Raw genomic sequence first — 25,157 nt, forward strand, 5'->3', positions numbered from 1 at the left:
AGCAACATGATTTAGAGTATTAGTTAAAAAAAAAAAATCTTATGATTTCTTTCTGCCATTGTCATAACCTCCTCTGATTTGGGGATGAACAGCATAAAGAAAATATTTAAAAAATTTAAATAAATAAGTACAAATTTTAAAAGAAAAATCTAAAAATCATATTGATTTTTTTTTCTTTTTTTGCGTTTTTTTTTTTTTTTAATCTTGGCACAGAGCAAGCGGGAAGTTACTTAGCACGGTTCCGGGTTTCCTCGCGCCCCGCCCGCAGTCTCTACCACAGCTATAAGCTCTTGGTCCCTTGGTTGGTCTATCCTGAGGTAAGCAACCCCAGTCCACCGGTCCCCTCTGGGCCCGCCCGCCGCGCATCTGCCCTTCTCTTGACTCCGCCCTGCATCTGTCCGGACCCGCCTCGCGTCTGAGCTGACCCTCTCTACGCGTCTGTGAGTCAGTCCCTCCGGACCTGCCACGAGCTTCAGGCTTCTGAAATCACCGCGCCTCACTCGGTCCGTACCCAGTGGGCATCTTGGGTATCTGGGCGGTCTCCGGTCCCCCGCGCGTTTGTCTGTCTGTCTGTCTCTCTGTCTGATCCGCTGCCAGCAGCTTGCCTGCTGGTCCCAACGCACCAAGTGTCTAGTATGCCCTTTCGCTGACGCTGAGTGCAGAGCGGCCTTAGTAAGCTGCTAGCCCGCCTGAAACCTCGGTAGGCCAGCAAGGCAGCGGCGGAGGAATACACACTGGGCCCCTGCCCTTGTTGATAGCATTTTAAACCAACAGCAGCTCGAGGCCTATATTTATGCAGAAAGCCGGTCTCAAGGCCTCTGTCAGCAATGCTAGATGTGGGGAACCAGCCAGCTGCTTGGTGATTTCTTAAAATTTAAAGGGGAAAGAGAATTTTCGTTACTAATACTGGCTTTTGAAACTGATTTTAAATCTGCACGGGTGAAAAATTTAGGCCCTCTCAGGGAGAACAGATTCGTTATTGGGGTGCCTTTTTGTCTGATGCGTTTGTTCTGAGCCTGCTGACCAGCTGTTTCTGAACTTCATTTTCTCAGCCTCAGCCTCAACAGTGATTGAGTCTGCTTTTAGCTTGCCTTCACCTGCCTTGGCTTATTCTGTTCGTGAGCAGCTGTTTGGCCCATAGATTAGAGAAAACAGCCTTTTTTTTTTTTTTTCTTTCCCAAGAGAGCCTCCTCTCTATGCTAAGAGAGATGGGGAGCGGGGAGCCTAATCCTGCTGGCAAGAAAAAGAAGTACCTCAAGGCCGCCCTGTACGTGGGTGATTTGGACCCTGATGTCACTGAGGACATGCTCTATAAGAAGTTCAGGCCCGCTGGCCCTCTGCGTTTCACCCGAATCTGCCGTGACCCAGTGACCCGCAGTCCCCTGGGCTATGGCTATGTTAACTTCCGCTTTCCTGCGGATGCTGAATGGGCCCTGAACACCATGAATTTTGATTTGATTAATGGCAAACCATTCCGCCTCATGTGGTCACAGCCAGATGACCGTTTAAGAAAATCTGGTGTTGGAAATATATTCATCAAAAACCTGGATAAATCAATTGACAATAGGGCCCTGTTCTATTTGTTTTCGGCTTTTGGGAACATTCTCTCCTGCAAAGTTGTATGTGATGACAATGGCTCTAAGGGTTATGCCTATGTGCATTTTGACAGCCTGGCCGCTGCCAATAGGGCCATCTGGCACATGAATGGAGTTCGGCTGAACAATCGCCAGGTATACGTTGGTAGATTCAAATTCCCAGAAGAGCGTGCAGCTGAAGTTAGAACCAGGGATAGAGCAACATTCACTAACGTTTTTGTTAAAAACTTTGGAGATGACATGGATGACGAAAAACTGAAGGAACTTTTCAGTGAATATGGGCCAACTGAGAGTGTAAAGGTAATAAGAGATGCCAGTGGTAAATCTAAAGGCTTTGGGTTTGTAAGGTATGAGACACACGAGGCTGCCCAAAAGGCTGTGCTAGACCTGCATGGAAAGTCAATTGATGGGAAAGTCCTGTATGTAGGGCGAGCACAGAAGAAAATTGAACGCCTAGCTGAGTTAAGGCGGAGATTTGAACGGCTGAGATTAAAAGAAAAAAGTCGACCTCCGGGGGTACCTATCTATATTAAAAACCTGGATGAGACCATCGATGATGAAAAACTGAAGGAGGAATTTTCTTCATTTGGATCAATTAGCAGAGCCAAAGTGATGATGGAAGTAGGGCAAGGCAAAGGTTTTGGTGTTGTCTGCTTTTCTTCTTTTGAAGAGGCAACCAAAGCAGTCCATGAGATGAATGGTCGAGTAGTGGGCTCCAAGCCCCTGCATGTCACCCTGGGCCAGGCCAGGCACAGGTGGTGAGAATCAGAATTTCAATTTGTTTCAGCCTTAGCTGGTGCCTACTTCAGGCTCCTTTGTGATAAGGGGTTATTTTACGCCAATTCACAGTTGTTGTTGTTGTTTTTTAAGTGAATACTTTCTTTTGAAAACAAAGTGAAACTAGAAAGCCTTGTTCATTTTAGTGAACATAATTTCTAATTGTAAAATTGTCTTTTTATACAATTTTTGATATCATATCCTTAGTGATGTGTAGAATAAAATTTATTCCTGAACAGCCAAGGTGAGGCAGTTGATTGAGTATATTTCCTTTTTTAATTCAATAATACTTCATTTAATTTCTTCTATGAAAATGTTCTTGGCATTGTCCTTACTTTTGAGTCCATCACAGTAAAAACTTCTAACTTGCTGTTTGAGAAATCAACAGAGCAGGGGAAAATGTATATGATCCAATAAACATATACATAATTTCACTTAAATCATTATTTAATATGAATATTCTTTTAGAAAGATGTGAGATTTCTTTTCTTCCCTTATTTATTTGTATTTTTCCCTTTTAAATATATTGTGAGAATACTACAGAATTGGTACTGGCTTTAAGTAGTGTTGGGAGTTCTGTATTAACTTCATGCCCTGTTTTCACAATAAGTACCTTTGGAAATTAGCATTTTATGTAGTGGCTATTTAAATTATGATTTGCATCTTATAAACCTTTCAAGGAAGATTTGATATTCCAGGACTGTAAGGACCACTCTTATATTTCTAAATTCCTTAGTACATACATAGGTAATGTTAAATTAACAAGAAAGATGAATAACTACACTAAATTGCCTTTATCCATAGATAATTTAATATTTTATCTTCATCTTTTATCAAGTGTCAATGTGAATATTAAATAATGTATAGAATTATGTTGAAAACTACTTTAAAGATCATATATTAAGCATATTATTATCCCTTGTAAATTCTTGAATGTATCCATGTGATAACAAACACAGAAGTTTCAAAGTTATGGAACAGGTTGTCTCTTGGTTTCCGTCCATTGTGAGAACTATTAACTTGATACAATTGTGTTTATGTCTCTGACTGCTTGGAAATTCAGAAAAAATAATGTTTCTGTTTGATACTGATGTTACTTATGTCATGCAACTTCTAGATTACAAATTCTCCACATTTCACTTGCAGTTCCCTCTTCTCATTGTCTGCCTCCCATCCATATTGCATTTATATCGTTTTGATTGCCTTTCTTATGCATACCAGTTCGAATCCATTTGAGAAGGAGATAAATACCTAATTTATGTAAAATTTAAATAACTGTTTTTATATAATCTGATTCACTTCTACCACATATTCAAACACAAGAAAATGCTTTGTTTCTATTGTTATTTGGTTTTTATTACATTATATATAAATCTTCATTTTCATACATACTACAACATAAATATATAATTTTATTAACACTTGTTAGCCATTTGAACTATAAAATAATGAAAAAAAAACTGTTTCTGTTTACCTACAAATTTAATGTGATTCATGAACAGGTATTTTCAAAATAAAAATCACTGTTTTTTAATTTTAAACATAATGTTTGATCATTATAAAAATGTACACAGTGCAAAAGAAGGTAGTAAAATAATCACAATTCAGAGATAACCACTATTAATATTTTTAGGATGTGCATATCTGTCATATCTTTTTTCCTATGTATGGCCATGTGTTTTTTACTTAAAACACTGTACTACTTATATTGTTTTTAATTATAAACTGAACCATAATCATATTTTCATGGCAATAAAAATCAATTTATATTAATTTAGTGACTGCATAGTATTCCATTGTGTGGATATACTATAACGTATATAAAAGGTTGCTGTTGAAAAAGGTTTATATGTTTTCAATATTTTTTTTACATTTATAAACAATACCATGATGAACATCTCTTTCTTAAAAACATTGTGAATTATATGTGTTCAGAGAAAATAGTATCTCCATGATGTAAAAGATTAAATCTGCTAGCAAATTAAAATGCACATCTTATATATCTATCTAACACAATTTAGGAAAAACTTTAATATATAATCTGCATTTAAATTGACAAGTGGAAATCTATAAAACAGGAGACAGTTTTCTCATATGTTATGAATCTAATTGCTTTACATTATTGTGTTGATTATGACATTCCAAATAAAATTTTAAATAGTTACGTTGGTAATTATCACATATACTCTCTGTTTCTTTATGTATAGTACTAGTTTTTATTTAAACTTATAAACGTAAAATATCAGTGTTAGCTTCCATATTTTACAAATGTTTTGATTCAATATAAATCTAGAAAGATGTCTACAAAGTGAAAATGATCAAGAATAAGTATTTAATGCAAATTTTGGGGATTATGTATTTAAATTATTTCTATTTTTCAAAGGTCAGACTGTATTTAAAAAAAAAAAAAAACCAGGAGAAATTAAAATATGCCAAAGTCCTGGTAAAATCCTTGTGTTTATGTCCCTGCCAAACATTTGAATAAACTCTGTAAATTCCCTTGGTAAAAATCAGAGGGAAAATATAAATGAAATTTAATCTTCATAATTTTTCAATCTTGTGTTTTATTTTTGCTGACATTTCATAGACTATAAATAATTATGCCAAGATTAAAAAAGAAATTTATTGTTTATCTTTTTCTAGTGCAGTTAGTAAAAATATACTGTGAATGCTTAGGTTATGAATGGACTGTATAATACGAGTTTTATTTTGCTTATATTTTTGAAACAGTCACCTGTACAAACTTTAAATAGCCCCATAGAGAAGAAAAGTAAGAATATTGTGATTGAAAACCTTCATCATCAAGGTTATTTGGGGGGAGGATCTTATGTACATGAAGTTTCACACATACTGGTCCCAATGTAATATCCATGATTGAGGGGGAAAAAAGTGTTATATGTGTAAGTGATATTTTTAGTACAGTGTAAAAAGGCAAGAATACATATTTCTTTAAGGAGAAACTTGGAAATGGAAAGAAAATACTATCTTCCTTGTAAATAAATGACATAACGTAAGGTCATTTATTTTAATAAGTAATGATAAATATATCAATAAATGACTGAAGATAGGTAATAGAAATGTTCCCAGTACCTATAAAAATACTTGAAATGTAGTAGGAATTCCACACATACTTGTTGAGTGAATGCATTCATAATGTAAATTATATTCCTCCAGATATTAGCTTCCTAATTTTCCTTTTAATATGTATCAAAGTAAATATGTTATTATATAATATGTGATATTATTAAATATCCTATGAAAAACTAGATCAGAACTGATTGGTCACATAGACTGGTGCTTATGCATAAGGTCTTGGCTATGTGGACTCATTCATATGATGTTAATGTTTTATTAATGCGTTCATTTTCGTGCGCTTTTTTTTTTCATTTTTGTCCAATTCTTGGTTGATTTGCCTGTCTGAAACACAAAAATTTCTAGTAATTGTCATAGCTTAAATAAAAGTTTATATATGGAGTAACACTTTTTTAAACTTTTTATTTTTTGAATCGAACACTTATAAGTTAATGGTATGCTGCTTCAAGACCAATATTATTCTGCACAATCTTGCTACTATGTTGAACAATATGACCACAATTATCCCTGAAATACTAGTGTTTGCTCATCTGTAATGGATTCTTGTACATTTCTGGATGCTTTTTACTGCCCCTGAAATGTAATCTAACAAATGGTTCCTTGGAGCCTCAAGAGGATTAATCCATCCCTAGTGGCTCCAAGGGATCATAGTATTTATAAATAATGTGGCCACCATTGGAAATTTGAGGAAACAAAAGCCTAACTAGCTAAAAGTACTAATACTAAATATATAATTCTTATTAATTTTAAGTACTTTCACACTCAAAAGGTCACAGTCAATTTTTAAATAGCTGTTAGTTGGCACACACAAAAAAAGAGTCTTCTCACTAAATTTCTCATCAACAATTTGGGATCTTCACAGTTTATTTCATTTTTAAAAAAGTATTCAGAGTTTTAAGGAAAATATAGGAAAAGGGGGATGTGTGCTGATATTGTATAGCATTACTTTTACAGTCATCAGAGTTAATTTTTTCTTTGGTTTAGAATTAATAAGTGAAACACCAGATGTTGAGACCATTGAATTAAAAATAAGCCTTCTATACTGTTAAATAATTAATTTTATATTGTTTGGGGATTCATTTATAACATCTAGAAGGGTAAATTATGTTTTTGAAAGATCAATGAGTTTATATATCTGTGGGGCTATTTAAAAGAAATTTTAAGCTAATTTACACAAACTGTTTTTTTAGGTCGTGTGTCTGAGAAATTTGGGCAATCTAAATACGTGATATGAAAAAATACAGAGTAAATTGCATGCTATTCTTTTCAGTATTTCAGAATTCCTAAGCCATGCCAATATGTGGTTTTATTGCACAAAAATTTGTTCTTGAATAAGGGAATAAAATAGTCTTTTTGACAGAGGGTAGTTTTATTACATTATGATGTGGACATTAACCAAGCAGTGCATGTTAAGATGAAATTGTTTCCTAAAGAGAGAAAGACAAAAAGTAGAAAACAAAATTTTGTTTGCTTGTTCATTATAGAAATGCAAATGTGGGATATTTGTAAATCAACTCACCAATAACTGAGAGAAGGGGTATAGAAAAATAGTAATGTACATATTAGAAATGTAAATGAATACTGTAAACCATTAAAATTCTGCCTATTATGATATTGCTTTAAAGTGAATCATCACAGTTTGCATTCAATTTGTAATCTTATTGATATGACTACTACAGTGATACTAAACCTCAGGAGTATTTCCATTGTAAGTGAGTTTTTTTAAAGAATTATTGGTGCTAATCAACACCCCTCTACTTTCTTACCTCCATTCAAACTGAACCCCACCCTTACAAATACTCAAGATTATGTAGGGTATTCCTGGTTTATGTAATTTGTCTAAACATCACCTCCAAAATTTATTTGATGTGCATGTATTAGATGTGCATGTTTGTGACACTGTGCAAATTTGTTAAGAAAAAATTTTCAGAATTTGCATGTTAAGCCACAGTAGATGGTAGAAAACTTGTCTACTGTTTCTATATGAATGAATGTATTTAACTGAAGATACACTTTTTCAAAGAATGTACATTTCACAATGATGCTAATTAAAGCAACAACAAAGCTATGGGGTCTGGAATTGTGGTTTCATATAATGGTCTAGAACATTTGAATTCCAAAGACTGCACAGTACAACTAGAAATGTATATTTTAATGTGGGATAAGTTTTGAGGCCTGAAAGCATATTCCTATCATATTAAGAGATATTGGTAAGAGAAATTGCTCAACTTTTCTCAAGTTGCAATACAGGTGATACAATTATCTATATGCAGGTTTGTTTTCTGAAGACATACAACAGTAAAGGGAACAATTTTAGGCAGATAATAAAAATACAGAGGAAGATACAGTCTTTTGAAACATTTATTATATATTGCTGCAAGTGAAGAAAACCATGAGAGAGTGAATAACAAGTATGAGCCAGGTATGCCTCTTACTGGAGTATCCAAAGGAAAAAAAGTTTTACTTTAGACAGAATAATTTTCTCAGACAATTGGATCACTTTGTCTATATTTATCTTTAGTTTGTTATCTATATCTATATCTATATATCTATATCTATATATATATATATATATATATATATATACACACAAATATATCTCCTTAAAATATTACAAAATGATATATAAACAGGAAAACAGTACCAAAATTTTTTATCAGAGCAGTTTTGATCATAAAGATCATTTAAAGCTGAGTTTTTTTTATTAAATATTTAATTTTAAATCGTATTTGGACACAATACCTTTATTTATTTATTTATTTAATATTTATTTTTTAGTTGTAGTTGACACAATAAGTTTTATTTAACTATCTATTTATTTATTTATTTTTAATATGGTGCTGAAGAACAAACCCAGGCCTTGCATGTGCTAGGCTAGTGATATACTCCTGAGCCACAACCCCAGCCCTTATTTACTTATTTTTATGTAGTGCTGAGGATAGAATGCAGGGCCTTGCATATGCTAGGTGAGCACTCTACCTCTGAGTCATAATCCCAGCCCCTAAAGCTCAGTTTTTGATATAAATAATTGCTTGCATAAAATTTAACCTGGAATTTGAGACCAAGAACTTGGGGATATGAAAATTGTTTCAGTTGATATTTGGTCATATGTTTTTAGACTATTGCTATCTTTGCCTGGTGGATGTGCAATGGCAAATTTATCATTCAGTTTTCTGAATTAAATTGAAAACGTTATTAAATACATGAAGTACTATGGAATCTCTTCCTGAAAATCAAAATTACACCTCTGTGAATAATTAAGAACACTGTAGTAGATGACCTAAATGATCATTAAGAATATATTATTAAGATACCCATAGTGGTGCATGCCTGTAGTCCCAGTGACTCCAGACTGAGGAGGAGACTTGTGAGTTCAAATCCAGCCTTTGCAACTTAGTGAGGCCCTGGTTAACTTAATGAGCCACTGTCTCTAAAAGTAATTAATTAATTAATTAATTAAAAGGGCTAGGGATATGGTTCAGTGGTTAAGCATCTTGAGTTCAATATCCAGTACAAAAAAGAAAAAAACAAAGAAAAAACTGAATCTACTATTTAAAAACAGAAAAGATTCAGAGATTCAGGTTGGGATTGTGGCTCAGTGGTAGAGTGCTCTCCTAGCATGTGCAAGGGAGGCCCTGGGTTCAAACTTTGGCACCACATCAAAATAAATAAATAAAATAAATGTATTGTGTCCAAGTACAACTAAAAAATAAATAATAAAAAAGACAAGAAAAGATTCAAATAAAATTTAATACATATGTTCTGAAATGCAAAGAAATGAATTTTACTGTGGAAAATGAAGGTTATGATTCTGTTAATACATTCTCCCCAGTCGGGGACTTCTCACAAAATTTGTACAAGTAATGATTGGATACAAAATGGTAAAAAAAAAAAAAAACCTGCAATAATTATTCACAACTGTGAGAGGAGTGCTATGTGTCTCTGTTATACCATCAGTGTCAGCCCAAAGGACAAAGAGAATGTAGGAAAGAGTAAACATTTTGCCCTTAAAAAATATGAACTTGTAGCACCTCGTTGAAACATCATTAAAGAGCATCAGTGTTTAATGTTTGAAATTGTCACTGAAGATGCATTATTTCTTTTTTAATCCTATAAATACTTCTCAAAACCTGCAAGAAATCTTAGAATTATAAGGTATTCCATCAAGAATTTCTAATTTCTCATAATAATGACTAAAAATGTCCTAAAGTGTTTTGATTTTTAAGAGCTCCTTTGTTTTATTACTTATACTCAGATTTCCCCACATTGCTCAAAGAATATTGGCAAATTCCTCAATTACTATGGCACAAATAGTAGATAATACTTATTAAAATTCAAGATTTGCATGGCAGCTGGTGTGAAAAACAGTGGTAATTATAGTAAAGTTAAAATGTTTGTGTTTGTAGGGAAATTGGATGGACATATAGATAAATGGATAGATGGATGGGTTGACAGATACATATATACAGGCATATATACATATATAAATGATAAATATTGATAAAGTAGGAATAAAAAGATACTTAAGAACAAACTCACAGAACATAGGAATAACAATATATCCTTTATCATATAGGCTCAAATTAGTATTACTGGCTTTGGTTCCAAAGTAAGGTTGTGCTCAAATAAGGTAATTGGAGAAGGGATGACTGGCTGAAAGAGCCAAAGGTAAATGTCAGACCTGTTGCAATTCACTCTGGAGAGATTTTAATAAAGTAATATTTATGTGTGCTAGTGGGGAAGCTCGGTTTACATTATAATTATGTACCTCATAACAATGTTTCATTAAATGACAGATGGGATATATAAAAGTAGTCCAAAAGGATTACATCACCTTGTGAATTTGTAGCAGTCCTACTTTGTGTAAGCACTCTCTATGATGTTCACATATACTTGAAATTAATAAGGAAACACTGTCTAGAATATATCACTGTTGTTAAGCTACATATGACTCTAGTAAAAAGATAGCACTGAAAGCTACTCAGTGAAAGTCACAATTATGTGTTTCCCAAAATTTGATTCACGGTGTATCAGAATCATTTGGTGTTTTTGTTAAAACTGAGATTCCTAGAATTCAATCTTGACTTACTGAATCAAAATGAATCTAGCAGTGGTGATGGTGGTGTTGCATTAGTTGGTCAGCTCAGGCAGCCAGGAAGCAGAAAGAGACAGTTCCAGGGACAAAACATAAATTTACAAAGCATGCCTCCAGTGACCTACTCCCCACAGCTATACCATACCTGCTTACAGTTATCACCCAGAATAGTAATCCTTTCAAATTACTGATCCATCAAGTGGATTAATACAATGATTAGGTTAAAAGTCTCATAATCTAATCATTCACATCTTAACATTCCTAACCTCTCTCACACATGAACTTTTGAGGGAAGCCTCATATTCACAGCATAATGGGTAAAGAAAATATCTACATTTTTCTCATAGCCCCCAGGAGATTCTTATGCACACTTAAAATATCCAGAAGAGAGGTCTGCAAATATTTTCTGTTAAAGGACAAGATAGCATATATTTCAGCCTTCCTGGTCAAGAGAAAACATCAAGTATATTATATAGGCATTTACATATTAATTAATCTATCAATCAATAAAATAAAATTTAAAAACTCCAAATATTTTAAAGTTGATAAATTCAAAATAGAGCGATGAAAATGTCAATAAAAGAGTAATGCAGTTAGTAGTAGAGTTCTATTTTGAGGGATTACATTTTACTTACTTAGGGTTCAACTCTCAGATCGCTTGTAAATGTATTCAATTATAAATATTTTTTAGCTTGTGCCTATACAAAACAAGAGGCAGTCGAGATTTGGCTTTCAACTTCTAGTTTTCTAAATCCTGATCTATAAACACTGCTCTAGAGGATCACCTTACTCTGTTCCTGCTGCTATAAGAAAATGATATAGACTGGATAGTTATGAAAAATGTAAAATTATTCTTTACATTTCTGAAGGTTAGGAAGCCTAAAATCAAGATTATGGCAGAACAAGCGTTTCATGAGAATGATCCTCACAGGCTCTGCCTCCACCCGTCCTTGGGCCTCTTTCATAAAGGTATTAATCCCATTCATGAAAGTCCCACCCTCATGATCTAATCACCTGTTAAAAGGCCCTTACTCTCAAAACCTTCACTTTGAGAGTTAAGATTTTTACATGAATTTTGGTGGGACATAAAGCAAGTAAAAATGTAGAACTTCTTTAATAAAAAAAATCAACTATTTTAAAACATTCTTTTATACATCACATGATAGCTGAACTTATTATGTCTTCACCCTTAAAACCTGTTCCTCTTTGTATCTTTTTCATCTGAGTAAATATCAGCTAATTTCTTGATGTTCATAGGCCAGAAATCTTGGAGTTACTCTTGTTTTCTTTCTTTGTCTCATGCCCCACATTTAATATGTCAGGAAATCATGATGATTAAGTTTTCAAATACATTCAGAATCTTAAAACTTACTAGCAACTTTGTTTCCAGTATCTTAATCTATATATTTTTAAAATTATTATTAGAAAATACCCCAAAGCTGGATAAACTTGGCATGTGCAAGTGTAAGCGTGAAAGGCTATTTCAAAACAACAAAAAATAAAGTTAATAGTAAAACCATTTCAGAATTAACAAGGAGTCCAAAAATAATGAAGCAAGTCATACATTTGGTGACTTTAAAAATAGACAGTTTAATTAATTGAATAGTTTTAGAACTCATTGCCTTCCAATTTAATATTAAATTTGTTTTTTAAGTTAGCCTAATCATTTAAAAACTGAATCAATATTCTAAGCACAGGACCAAGACAAAAATGTTGCTATCATGTACCAACTGTCTTAGACAGTTCTTAAGCCATAAATAAATAGATAAAAGCATATATTCAGAAATTAATAAAAGGTAAAATGATTATAATGAAACAAAGCTATCATTTAGGGATGGGTTGTAGCTCAGTGGTAGAGTATTTACTGGCATGTGTGAGGCACTGGATTTGATACTCAGCATCACATGAAAATAAATAATTAAAATAAAGGTATTGTGTCCATCTACAACTAAAAAAATTATAAAGCTATCATTCACATTAAATATAGTTTTGTGGATTGAAAATGCAAATTAATCAACAAATAATTTGGATGAAAATTTGAGTTCTAAGGTGAGCTGGACAGAAGATGAATATAGCTTTATTGGTCTTTCTATATGTAAACAAAAATATTAGATATTTAAAACTATCATTATTTATGGCTCAAGAATATCAAGTAACTAGGAAATGGACAACAGGAAATTATAAAAATTGAAAATATTCATCTTGAGTTATGAAATAAGAAATAAATACTTGAGTAAGTTATGATGATTGTAGATTACAATTTTTTTGATTGTTTGGTTGGTTTTAGTACTGGGATTGAACCCAGAGTGGCTTAACCACTAAGCCACTTCTTATTCTTTTGATTGATTTTTTTTTTTTTTAATTTTGAGACCAGGTTTCAATAAATTGCTTAAGGCTTCACTAAATTGCTGAGGCTGGTCTTGAACTTGTGATCATCCTGCCTCAGCCTCCCGCGCCGCTGAGATTACAGGCTTGTGCCACTGAGCCCTGCAAGAGTTGTTTATTAAAAGAGATCAACTATCCCAAATTGATTTATAGCTTTAAAGTATTACCAGCCAAATTTTAAACTGTTTTCCTTAGAATCTTGGTAAGCTAATTCTAACATGTATATGGAAATTCAAAGAGCCAAAAATACTATTTCAGGATAATACTGAACTTTTTTTTCAATGTGGTGGTAGAAAGAGCTCTGCTAGATACTAATAGTATACAAAGTTACAATAAAAACTATTATAAAACTGTAATAATAAAGATAGTGAGTTCATTATAGCACAGAACATAAAGCCCAGAAAGTTACCTTAACATCTTTTTTTTAATATTTATTTATCTTTTAGTTTTCTGCGGACACAACATCTTTGTTTGTATGTGGTGCTGAGGATCGAACCCGGGCCGCACGCATTCCAGGCGAACGCGCTACCGCTTGAGCCACATCCCCAGCCCACCTTAACATCTTTATGGATGTTATAGGACAAAGTTTGAGCTGAAGAAAAGATGTGAAAAGAAGACAATTTTTAAATTTAAAAAAAGGTATTCTGGAACACTATATATGCAGAGACAATACATACCACTCACTGCATTATCAATTCCAGGTATAATTGATAACAATACAAAATATTCTAGAGTCTATATTAGAGAATATCTATATGATAACAAAGGAAAAGTTTGATAAATTAGTATATATTAAATTTGAAAAAATCCACTCATTAAAAATCATAAATAGCATTAAAATATGGTAGATATTCACAGTTTATATAACCAACACTGAACAATTTCTCAGAGTATATATAATATATACTTACAGAAAAATACACATAAATATTGTTCATTTTTTAAAATGGGCAATAATCTTGAATATGAATTCACAAGAAAATATCAAAATTCAAAATATATGTGTAAAGAGGTTCCTGACTTAATGATCAAGAAAATACAAATTTAATATCACACAAAAGAATCACTATATATATGCTAGAGTGAAGAAATTTATAATGTTTAAATTTATTTTATGCTGCTACAGATACTCTTGTTTATTCTGTATTAGAAACATTTAAGTTGTTATTAACAGTGGTGAATTTCTTTAGTCTAATAGGGAGCATATTTAAAAAGTAGAAAAATATCATTCTTAGTGGTGAAACATTGAAAGCTACCACTTTTAAGATATGTGGAAACTAAAGTATTGAGAAAAGGGGGGGAATCCTCTGAAAACAGAAGGGAGATCAGTGAAGTAGAGGAAGGGAAAGAAGAAGGGGAGGTAAGTAATGGGAAAAGGAAGGAACTGTGGAATGAAATTGGTGAAATTATGCTATATGTACATTGCAGTGAATTTCAACTTTAAGCATATCTATAAAGCACTAATTAAATAAGCTATAAATAAATAGAAGGAGAAGCATTATAATAGAGGAAGATGTACAATGAGAGGAAAGAGGAGAAGGAAAGAGGACATACTGAGCACTAAAGTGGAGCAAATTATATTGCATGCATATATGATTATGTCAAAACCCCCTCAATATTATGTATAAATATAAAAGCATTTAAAACATTATAAAATTTTATATTCTGCCATTGAGGGTTCAAGCTCATAAGACCACTGTGAAAATAGTTTGGGAGTTAACTAATAAAAATACTGTTACAGGTCTGTGGTTGTAACTCAGTGTTTGAGCACTTTCTTAGCATGTGTAACGCACTGGGTTCAATTCTAAGCACCACATAAAAACAAATAAATTAAATAAAGGTATTGTGTCCATCTACAACTACAAAAATACTTCAAAAACTGATAAATACATATCCTTAGACTCAGAAATTTCATTCCTCTCTCATAAGTGGTGTTTGAATATCTGTCAATTCTGGTAGCCAATTCTTAGCCAATCACAAACTGCCAACTAATCAGAACATGTTCATATAAGGCAGATGATTCTTCACACAACACTCAAATAAGTGAAATGTGAGCTTTAACTAATCAAGCTGTTTGTATAGGTCACTGGCTTTTTCTCTCTGTAGTTACTGCCTGTCCACTTGTTGGGAAGAGCTCCTTAACCTCTCCTGGTTTGGAGTGCTGCCTGATGCATTACTCAAATAAAATTTGACAAATTTAATTTGTCTATATTTTTTATTTTAATACAGGCAATACTAGCTATAATATTTGAAGATGCAAGTATAAGTAGCAAAATTATAAAGAAAAAAAAAGAATCCTCAGAGAAGTTAAGTCACAGGGCAAAACAATTTCTCCAAAGTGGGACACAAAGTGAACCACAGATATAGGGGCAGATCTATTTGCATTGACTTGCAACATACCTGAGAAGAAATCCAGGAGCAAAACTTCCTCGGGAGCCATACCCAAGTAGAAAAACATAAATTGTAATGTACAAATTGCTGGAAGCTCAATGTGGACAAGACTGAGAGATGAAAATTCCACGGGGATGCAGTCATAAGGAGGTCTGCATATTTTTGTAAAATTTACATTCAGGATCTTCTACCAGTTCCTCACTTTGAATACTGGAGGGAAAAGAAAAAGAAAACAAAAACTTTGTGCATCTGCTAAAGGAAATATAAAAAGTGAACCATTATGAAATATGCCAGAACATGCTGCACCTTTTAATATTCCCTGCCCACAGGAGAAACTATTTTACTAGGGACTAATCTGCTGGGTTTATATGTAACCCTAACCTACCCAGAGGAAAGGAAATATCCAATTCTAGCCAGCTCTACCCTCCTATCACCTAGGGAAAAGGAAATATCTAACTGTAGTTCCCTTCAGCCACCCTGTCCACTTCAGGAAAAGGGGGATCTGAGAAGTATTTATAAAGTTCATATTCTAGGGACACAGGTTAGTCAAAAGACTGATAAGCAATATAAGACTACCTTGCCCCACACCTACCACTATATTACTGAAAGCTTATATATACAAAATCCTTTTTACCCAGCACATCATGTCCTCCTTTTAACAACATCATCGAAAAGAAAAAAAAAATACAAGGCATACTAAAAAGTAAATATATAGTTATAAGAGATTGAAAAAGTATCTGATATAAAATCAGATGGCAATAATGTTCAAATTATCAGACAAGGAATTTAAGTCATTGTGTCGTATGAAAACTGTTGGAAAAAATAAAAACTTTTTCAGACAAACACAAATTTAAGAAATTTACTACCACTAGTGTTGACTTGCAAAAATATAATGGAAGTTCTTCAAAAATGAAATTATGTCATTTTCTGGTAAATGAATGGAACTCGAGAGCACGATGTTAAGTAAATAAGTTGAACTCAGAAAGTCAAGTGTCTTATGCATTCCTTCATGTGTGGAAGCTAGACAATAAATATTGATAAAAGGGATTTTCATAAAAATAGAAGGGATTCAAGAACAAATTATATTCCATGCATTTATAATTATGTTAAAATAAATTTTATTGTCATATATAAAAAGAACTAATAAAATAATACTTAAAAAGTCATACTATTAATGAGAGAGATTTTTTCATATTGTATTTATATTCCAAATAATTTTGTAGACCTCTTCATGGGTCACACTTTGTACTTCAACCTTAGGAATTTTGGGGGACATTGGCTCAATTATAAGTTTAGAAGCAGAGTGATGAATGAGAGATCCTGAGAAGAACTAACAATGTCAACACAGGGATACTGCAGGAGAAGTAAATGTTTCCTCATTTCATTCCATTAAAGTTTCCCCAGTTAAAGGAGAGTTTATCTTCTCAGAGTGTGAGGTGTACTTCTACTGGCAAAGATTCATTAGAATCTATGGGCTCAATTTTTCAAACTTCATTACAATATCTCCATATGTCTCCTTCCAACTTTAAGGCTCCTGGTCTTTCTTAATCAATGTCCTAACTTTATCAATAGACACACTAAAGGTTGTGAATCAATTTGTCTTATAAGTTGATACCAGATATCATATGATTATGAGATTGGTTTTCAGATATACTCAGTTCTGTGACTATAGGAGACAAGGGTTTCCTTTGGGGTAGACACTGAAACTTTTACAATATATATACAGAATTTGAATCCCTGAATTCATTCTTTCTTTTCCCCATTTCTCTTACAAAACTAGGAATACCCAGCCATCTCATTATGCTACTTAATTGACAAAGGTATTTGAAAATCTCATATATCAGTTATTCAGAAAAAGTATCCACATACAGTAGCTTGGATTCTCAATAGGTACCTAGATCTCAGTAGTTATCCAGTCATCTCTCTCTTTTTTTTTTTATTTTGTTGCAACCTCACACTATGATTATGGACCATGAGTGTTTGCTTCCCAATTGGTAATAGAATAATTAGTGCCATTAAAGCTAATAATATTAGAAAACAATTTCAGAAATCCCAAATCAATTCAGAAAATTCATCCTTATGGTTCTGTTCTTCTAGAAATATTCTTGACACCAAGATTTCTATTCTTCAGGGTTTTCTGGAGAAATAATACCAATAGATGTGTGTTTCTGTGTCTCTACACACACACACACACACACACACACACACACCTACACACACACATATACGGGAGGAGAGAGAGAGAAAAATTAAATAGAGATTCATTCTGAGTAATTGGGTCATATAAATTTTAAAAACCTGAAGTTCTGAAATTTAGTAGGACAACACACTGAACACTTCCTCATGTTTATTTTCAGTTCAAAGACAGTCTGTAGGCTGTATGCTCCCTTCCTCAGGAGATATAGGTCTTCTTTCCCCTAAGGCCATTGGCTGATAAAATGAGGCTCACCCATATTAGGGAGGGTAATCTGTTTTAATAAAAATATACTGTTTTTAATGTTAACTTATCAAAAACAACCTACACAGAAAAATCAATACTGATTTCTGACTAAATATCTGAAAACTGTATTGTAACTAATTGACCCATAAAATTAACTATCACCACAGTCAATAATTTGTTTCAATAACAAATTTTATCTTATTGACTTTTTTCATTTGAAGCATTGCCAAATATCTAAAATTTATTTATTAAATAATTACTGGTAAAAAAATCGTTAGTTAGAGCATTCATTGTAGTAAGGAGGACTATGATGATAAATAGACTCACGTGTAATAAAAACTAATGTTCAATCTTATTGATGCATGCTATAACATAAATTTTAGGCATCACTAGAATATTATTGAGTTTTAATCTTTCTATACTTTCTTGTCTTTTAAAAATTTTTGTTTAAAATTTGGCTGGGGAGAGGCTAAAGATTTGAAAATTAAAATTTCAAATAATGCAAAGTCAGTATGGGTTTTACTTAAACATAAAGGCACAGTATATTTTACTGAAGTTTAATTACTCTGTGTACTTTATAAAATAATAATAGTATTGAGATAAAGTCTTAGATTTCTATATTGTTAATGATACCTACAAAATGATAATTTTCTCTTTGAGATTTTGTAATGTAATTCTCTTTTAGTAAGTAATTGAAGACTATACCAATTTATTACTATACAATTTACTTATACACTCTGATATTTTGAATTCTAATTTGCTTGGTAAACAATTTATCTGAATAACCACAGTCATGTTTTACAGGTTATGTGGCTATCGATAGCTTACACTGTATATGTTAATTTAAATATGATTTTAATGAGCATTTTTTAGTGTGACTGACATTTCCATACTAGTATATTCATCACAGTGTCTAGAGTGGGTGTCTTCAATCATGAACTTTTGCCTTATTTCCATTGCACTTATAGTCACAATCTTTGTAAAATATTAATAAAACTACAAATATGATTGTTGTTATGGTTTGTATATGCATCCCCCATAAACTCATGTGTGAGTCAATGCAGGAGAGTTCAGAGGTGAAATGATTAGATTATGTGAGCTGTAAACTATTAGTGGATTAATAATGTGAATGAATCACTGAGAACTAATGGTAACTTTAGGTAGATAGGGCGTGGATAGGAGAAATTAGGTCCCTAGGGGCATGCTCATGGGAATCATTTTTTGTTCTGCCTTGTTCTCTCCTTTCCAATTTCCATGGGCTGAGCAACGTTTTTTTGCCATGCTGTTCTGCCACACTTTGTTCCCAGAACAATGGAGTCAGTGGGCCATGGGCGGAATCTCTGAATCCTTGAGCCCAAAATAAAGCTGTTCTCTTCTAAATTGTTATTGTTAAGTGTTTTGTTGACAGTGATAAAAAGCTGACTAACACAATTGTGTATGTAGTTACATATTTACTTATTAACCTAAATTTTAAAGATGGCCTAACTGGATCTGAGGTACAAAATTAATGAGTAAAATGGTAGCCAGGCTCAAGGAAATATCAAAGTGTAATAATTGTTTTCCAATTCATACAGAAAGTCTAGAGACCTTTACTTTCAAAGTGCTTTGTAATTATGTTGTAATAAATTTAATTAGTACTGAAAGTTGTTGCTGTAAGTCAAACTTGGCTGATTATATCACTAACAGAAAATAGCATTTAGAGTAGGTTAAATAATTACCCATTTATCATCTCAATTTTTATAGTTCAGAGGTCTAAGCAGGGCTTAACTGGGTCCTTGGTTCAAGTTCTTAGAAGGCTACAATCAAGGTGTTGGTTTGGCTTCATTTTATTATGGAGTTTAATATCTTCTTCCAAGCTCATAAGGCTTTTCTCTATTTTTATATGACTGAAGTTCACATTTTCTTCCTGGCTGTCAGCCAGTTCCTAGAAGCTCTTCACTTTTTTTTCTCCTAGCCCAATCACAAGCTCACCTCTTAGGGTTAGCAAGAACCTTTCACTTTAACATTCCAGTATAGAAAACAATGTAACATATTAAAAAGGATTATCATTTTATCAACTTTTCTGTGTTCTTTTGCTTGTAAAAAGTCATAGACTATGTTTAAACTTGAGGAAAGAAGCTTATGTAATGTTTTGGCTCATTAGGGATTTACCTTCATGTGTGTCTGCCTCATAAAATGTTCTTGTCTTCAACAGTACAAAGTTTATATTGAAGTATATCTACCATCTATTTATCTATGCCACTAATAATCTCCCGGTCTACATATGCCTAGAGTATAATAAGATTCAACTAAATATTTTAAATTCATTTTATTTGCAGATTAAATATTAGTAGTCATCAAACCAACATTTATAACATAGTTATAAAGCACTTTGGAAGTAAAGATTTGTAGATTTTCTCCATGTTTCTAAAAGACAATTTCCAGATACTACGACTTTTCCTGTTTTTGGATGATAAAATTATTTTTGAAGTCAATCATATTCCTTCATTCATGTTGATATTAGTTCTATAATATGCAAACTATTATCAGTAAATCAAGATTTTTAAATTATTAATGGAAGAGTAAACATAATTTATAGATACTCACTTAATTAGAATTATCATGTATTATATATTTTGAACTTCTTTGTCAGACTGTAGGATACACTCTTCACAAAGATTAAAGAGGATTGTTCTTTGGCATGCCAAATGAATTCCTGCACAATGTTCTGCTATGAACTGCATGACTAGCAAGTTGTTTGTTACACAAATTCTATTTCTAATTTAAAATCTCACTTAAAAAACAAAACTATCTGATGTCTTTAAACATATTATGTTTTTATTAATCAACTCATACTCCAATTATGATTTATACTTCTCTAATTATTTGAAAATTAACTTTATATTGAGGTGTAGAATTTATTCCCATTTTTTCACCACCCCCACACCCAGGGTGGGATATATTTTTGAGGCAAGCACTTTGCCAACTGAGCTATATGACTATACCTCTCTCCCATTATCTCTCTTTTTTCATGCTATAGCCATCTTTGAAACATCTGATTTTTCTTTTATATTAGAATTTCCTTTTATTCTAGACCTTTTCAATGAGAGGACTTTGATACACAATTAAATTATCTTAACTGTGCTTTAAAATTCATGAACCTTAAAATTATGTGTGCATTTAAATTATTATGGTGGTTGTTAAAACTATAGATTTCTTCAATGCATCACCAAACATCATATATCCATAATATATTGATTGGAATCTTTATTTTGACAACAATCATGGGTAACTGAGATACAAACAATTCATAGAAACCATTTTGAGACATATTGGAACAACTTACCTTTATAAAACGTGTTTGTTTGTTTACTTTTTCATCTCACAATGAAACCCTGTTCTAATTAGAACTTGTGGTTGTGATAATACTATTCTTTGATTGCAACTAATACACACACACACACACACACACACACTCCTCCTGAATATAGATAAACATATTGGATGAAATATTTCTTCAAAATTTCAAAAAAAGTCATGGAAGAATGGACAAAACAGAGAAGAATTATCAGGTGGATGAGTACTTTTATCCCAAGATTTTTGCCAAAGGTGAGATATTTAGCAAAAGGATTTGAGGAACTTCAAGCAAACAATAGTGCATCCCCAAGTTGGGTTGTCAAACAGGAGACTTCTTCCCCCAAATCTGGACCCAAGTACATATACCATATAGAAAAGTTTCAACAAGAAATAAACTATGGAATTTCTCACACTCTAAGGCTTAGTGTGCAATCATTTTTGACAAAAGGAAAATTGGCCCAGAATGGAGAATTTTGTGGAAAGTGGTGTCAACTAAAGTAACAAATATCAAAGTAGTCTCTGAACATTTATTTCATATATCATCAGTGACTGACTTTAGTGCTATTCCTGGCATCCCTTTCTCTAAGGGGGGATGGAAAGTTATTGGGGCATTACAATATTACAGGGAAGAGACTCTGCTGCTGAGAATTATTATTAGCCAAACAACAATGAATCTTATTCCACAAAAAATGTAATCCCACCTTAGCCTAAACATAACTTCAACTCATAGAGGGGGAGACAAAATTCCCCAAACAAAAAGGAGGCTACAAGGAGTACAGCTAGAGGGAAACATCAGTTGACTGCCTCTTGACATCTACACATTTATCAAATACATAGAGAAATCAAATAACTAAAATAAACAGAAAAAAAAAAACTATACAAGTAAGGACACATATAAAAGAGGATGGTGGATCCACTTCAATTGATACAAAAGTCCAGGACTGCTGAAAACATGAGAAAACAGGCACACAAAAAAAATCCTCTTCTCAAACTCAAGACTTTTCAACAAAGGATCCCACAAAAACATAAGTGTATGAGATTCCAGATAAGATTGTACAAACCGATTATTAAAATGTCCACTGAATTAAAAGAAAATCTAAGGAATGAATTCAGAGTGTAAATGCAGGAGGTGAAACACAACTTTAATAAAGAAATAGAAATAATGAAAAGAAACCAATAAGAACTCCTGGAAATTAACCCTTTAAATTAGTCAAATTAAAATTTGATTTGACCTTTTTTAAAAAATTGAAAATTCACTTGAAAGCATCACAAACATATTAGATTGTATAGAACATAAAACTTCAACCCTCTAAGACAGAACTTCAGGCCTTGAAGACAGGATACATGAGTTTGAATACAGGGAATACAATAAAGTTAAAAATGATAGGGTATAATTAGTTTACACAAAAAAAATCCGGGACACTATCAAGAGACCAAACTTGACAATCTTAGGGATAGAAGAGAATGTGAAGATATAAGCTGAAGCCATTAAGAATATTTTCAATGAGATTGTGGCAGAAAAATTTACATATCTAAGAAATCAGACAGACATATACATACAACATGAATATAGGATACCAAATAAACCTGAGCAAAGCAGAAGTTCTAAAAAAATATCAAAGCATAAAATCAAAAAAGATATATGCAACTTACATAACACTATACATTTAATGGACTTAATAGATATTTCCAGATTATTTCACCCCCAAATTGCTGAATTCACCTTCTTACTGCAGCTCATGAAACCTTTTCCCAAACAGAACATATTCTAGGTCACAATACCAATAGTAGTAAATAAAAAAATTGGTATAATCCCATTCATTCTATTGGACCATAATGGAATAAAACTAGAAACCAACAGCAAGAAAAATTATAAGACAAAGCACATGAACACATGGAGATAAAACAATACACTTTTAAATAAAGAATGGAACAAAGGAGAATTCATTAAGGGAAATCATCAAGAAATTCTTAGAAACAAATGAAAACTAAGACACAACATATAAAAATCTTTAGACAGTATGAAGACAGTATTAAGGGGAAATTAATTGCTTTTAGTGCCTACATTAAAAAAGATTACAAATAAATACAATTATGCTCGACTTCAAAGCCTTAAAAATATAAAATCACTCCAAAGTCAGTAGAAGATAAGAAATAATAAGAATAAAAAAGCAAAACTAAGGCAATTGAGAATAATAAACAATACACAGAATGAACAAAACAAAGAGTTCATTCTGAGAAAAAATAAATAAGATTGAAAACCCTTACACAAACCAATCAAAAGAAAGAGAGACAAGACCCAAATCAACAAGATGAGAGATGAAAAAGGACAGATTACCACAGATACTTGTGAAATCCAGAGAATCATTAGAAAAACTGTTCTGGAAATTTATACTTGAATAAACTGCAAAATTTAGAAAATATTGTCACATTTATAGACATATACGATTTTCCCTAACTGTACCAGGAAGATATAGAAAGCCTAAGCAGACCAATATCAAGTAATAAAATTGAAATAGCAATTAAAAGCCTACCAACAAACAAAAACCCAGGACCATAAGGATTCTCAACAAAGTTTTACCAGACCATTAAAGAGGAAATAACCCTAGTTTTTCTCAAATTATTCCATGCAATTGTAAGGGAGAGAACACTTCCAAACATATTTTATGTATTCAGTAGTACCTTGAGAGCAAAACTAGACAAAGACCTATCAAGGAAAGCAAACTTCAGACCAATATCTCTGATGATCATAGATTGAAAAATGTTCAATAAAATATTAGCATATCATATTCAAAATCATAAAGAAAATAATACACCATGATCAAGTGGTCTTCATCTTAGGAATGAAATTCTGGTTCAACATACAGAAATCAATAAATTTATTCACCAATTAAATAGAATTGTGAGCAAGAATCACATGATTATCCTAATAGATGCAAAAAGGGCCTTTGATAAAATTCAGCAACTTTCCTGTTAAAAACACTGGAGAAAGTAGGGATAGAAGGAATTTACCTCCATATTATAAAGGCTATATACAATAAACTCATAGACAACATCATACTGACTAGTGAAAAACTGAAAGCTTTTACTCTAAAATTAGGAACTAGGCAACAATATTTCTTCTCACTACTTCTATTCAATATAGTTATCAAAACTGGAGCCAAAGACATCAGGCAAGATAAAGAAATGAAAGGGATACAAATTGGAAAAGAATGTGTCAAACTATCATTGTTGTTGATGACATTATCCTGTATCTACAAGACCTAAAATTTCACCAGAAGATTTCTAAAGCTGATAAATGAATTTAACAAAACAGGCCAATACTAATAATTCATTAGCTTTTCTGACCTGCAACAATGATTTCATTGAGAAAGAAATCAGGAAAACCATCCCCCTCACAATAGCCTCAAAAATATTTGGAAATTAATCTAACAAAGGAGGGGAAATATTTCTACTATGAAAACTATAGAACCCTTAAAGAAAGAAATTGAAAAGGACATCAGGAAATGGAAAGACTACCTATGTTCTTGTATAACCAGAATTAATATGGCCAAAATGGACATACCAAAGGCAACATACACATTCAGAGTATTGCCCATCAAAATACCCATGACATGCTTCACAGAACAATAAAAAGAATCCTAAAATCATTTTCAAAAATAAAAGACACAGTCACCCTACAAAAATGTCAATTCAAATTTATCAAATATTTAGATATTAGACCAGAAACCTTGAAACTGGTAGAAGAAAACATAGGGTCAACAGTCCATCATATAGATGTAGGCTCCAACTTCCTCAATAAGACCCCTAAAGCTCAAGAAATAAAACCAAAGATCAATAAGTGGGATGCCACCAAATTTAAAACCTCCTGCACAGCAAAGGAAATGATTAAGAGAGTAAGGGGAGAGCCTATGGAATTGGAGAATATCTTTGCTAGCTACTTATCTGACGAAGGATTAATATCCAGAGTATATAAAGAACTAAAAATCCTCAATGCCACAAAAAAAAACAAATAGCCGAATCAAAAAATGGGTAAAAGAACTAA

General features: G+C 32.5%; 1 protein-coding gene across 2 annotated transcripts; it reads left to right on the forward strand.

Annotated features, from left to right (window-relative positions):
- The first annotated feature begins 270 nt into the window (after positions 1-270).
- On the forward strand, positions 271-6,265 carry Pabpc5 (poly(A) binding protein cytoplasmic 5). 2 transcript variants are annotated; one of them, XM_048796546.1, is made up of 2 exons: positions 271-503; positions 1,053-6,265. In XM_048796546.1, exon 2 carries the CDS (start codon positions 1,197-1,199, stop codon positions 2,355-2,357), a length of 1,161 nt encoding a protein of 386 aa, XP_048652503.1. In that variant the 5' UTR covers positions 271-503; positions 1,053-1,196; the 3' UTR covers positions 2,358-6,265. The 2 variants fall into 2 exon arrangements, with proteins under 2 accessions (XP_048652503.1, XP_048652504.1); XM_048796547.1 differs by having other exon boundaries at positions 1,183-6,265.
- The last annotated feature ends 18,892 nt before the right edge of the window (positions 6,266-25,157 follow it).

The sequence above is a fragment of the Marmota marmota genome, unplaced genomic scaffold (genome assembly GCF_001458135.2).
Source record: "Marmota marmota marmota unplaced genomic scaffold, marMar, whole genome shotgun sequence".
Lineage (NCBI taxonomy): Eukaryota > Metazoa > Chordata > Mammalia > Rodentia > Sciuridae > Marmota > Marmota marmota.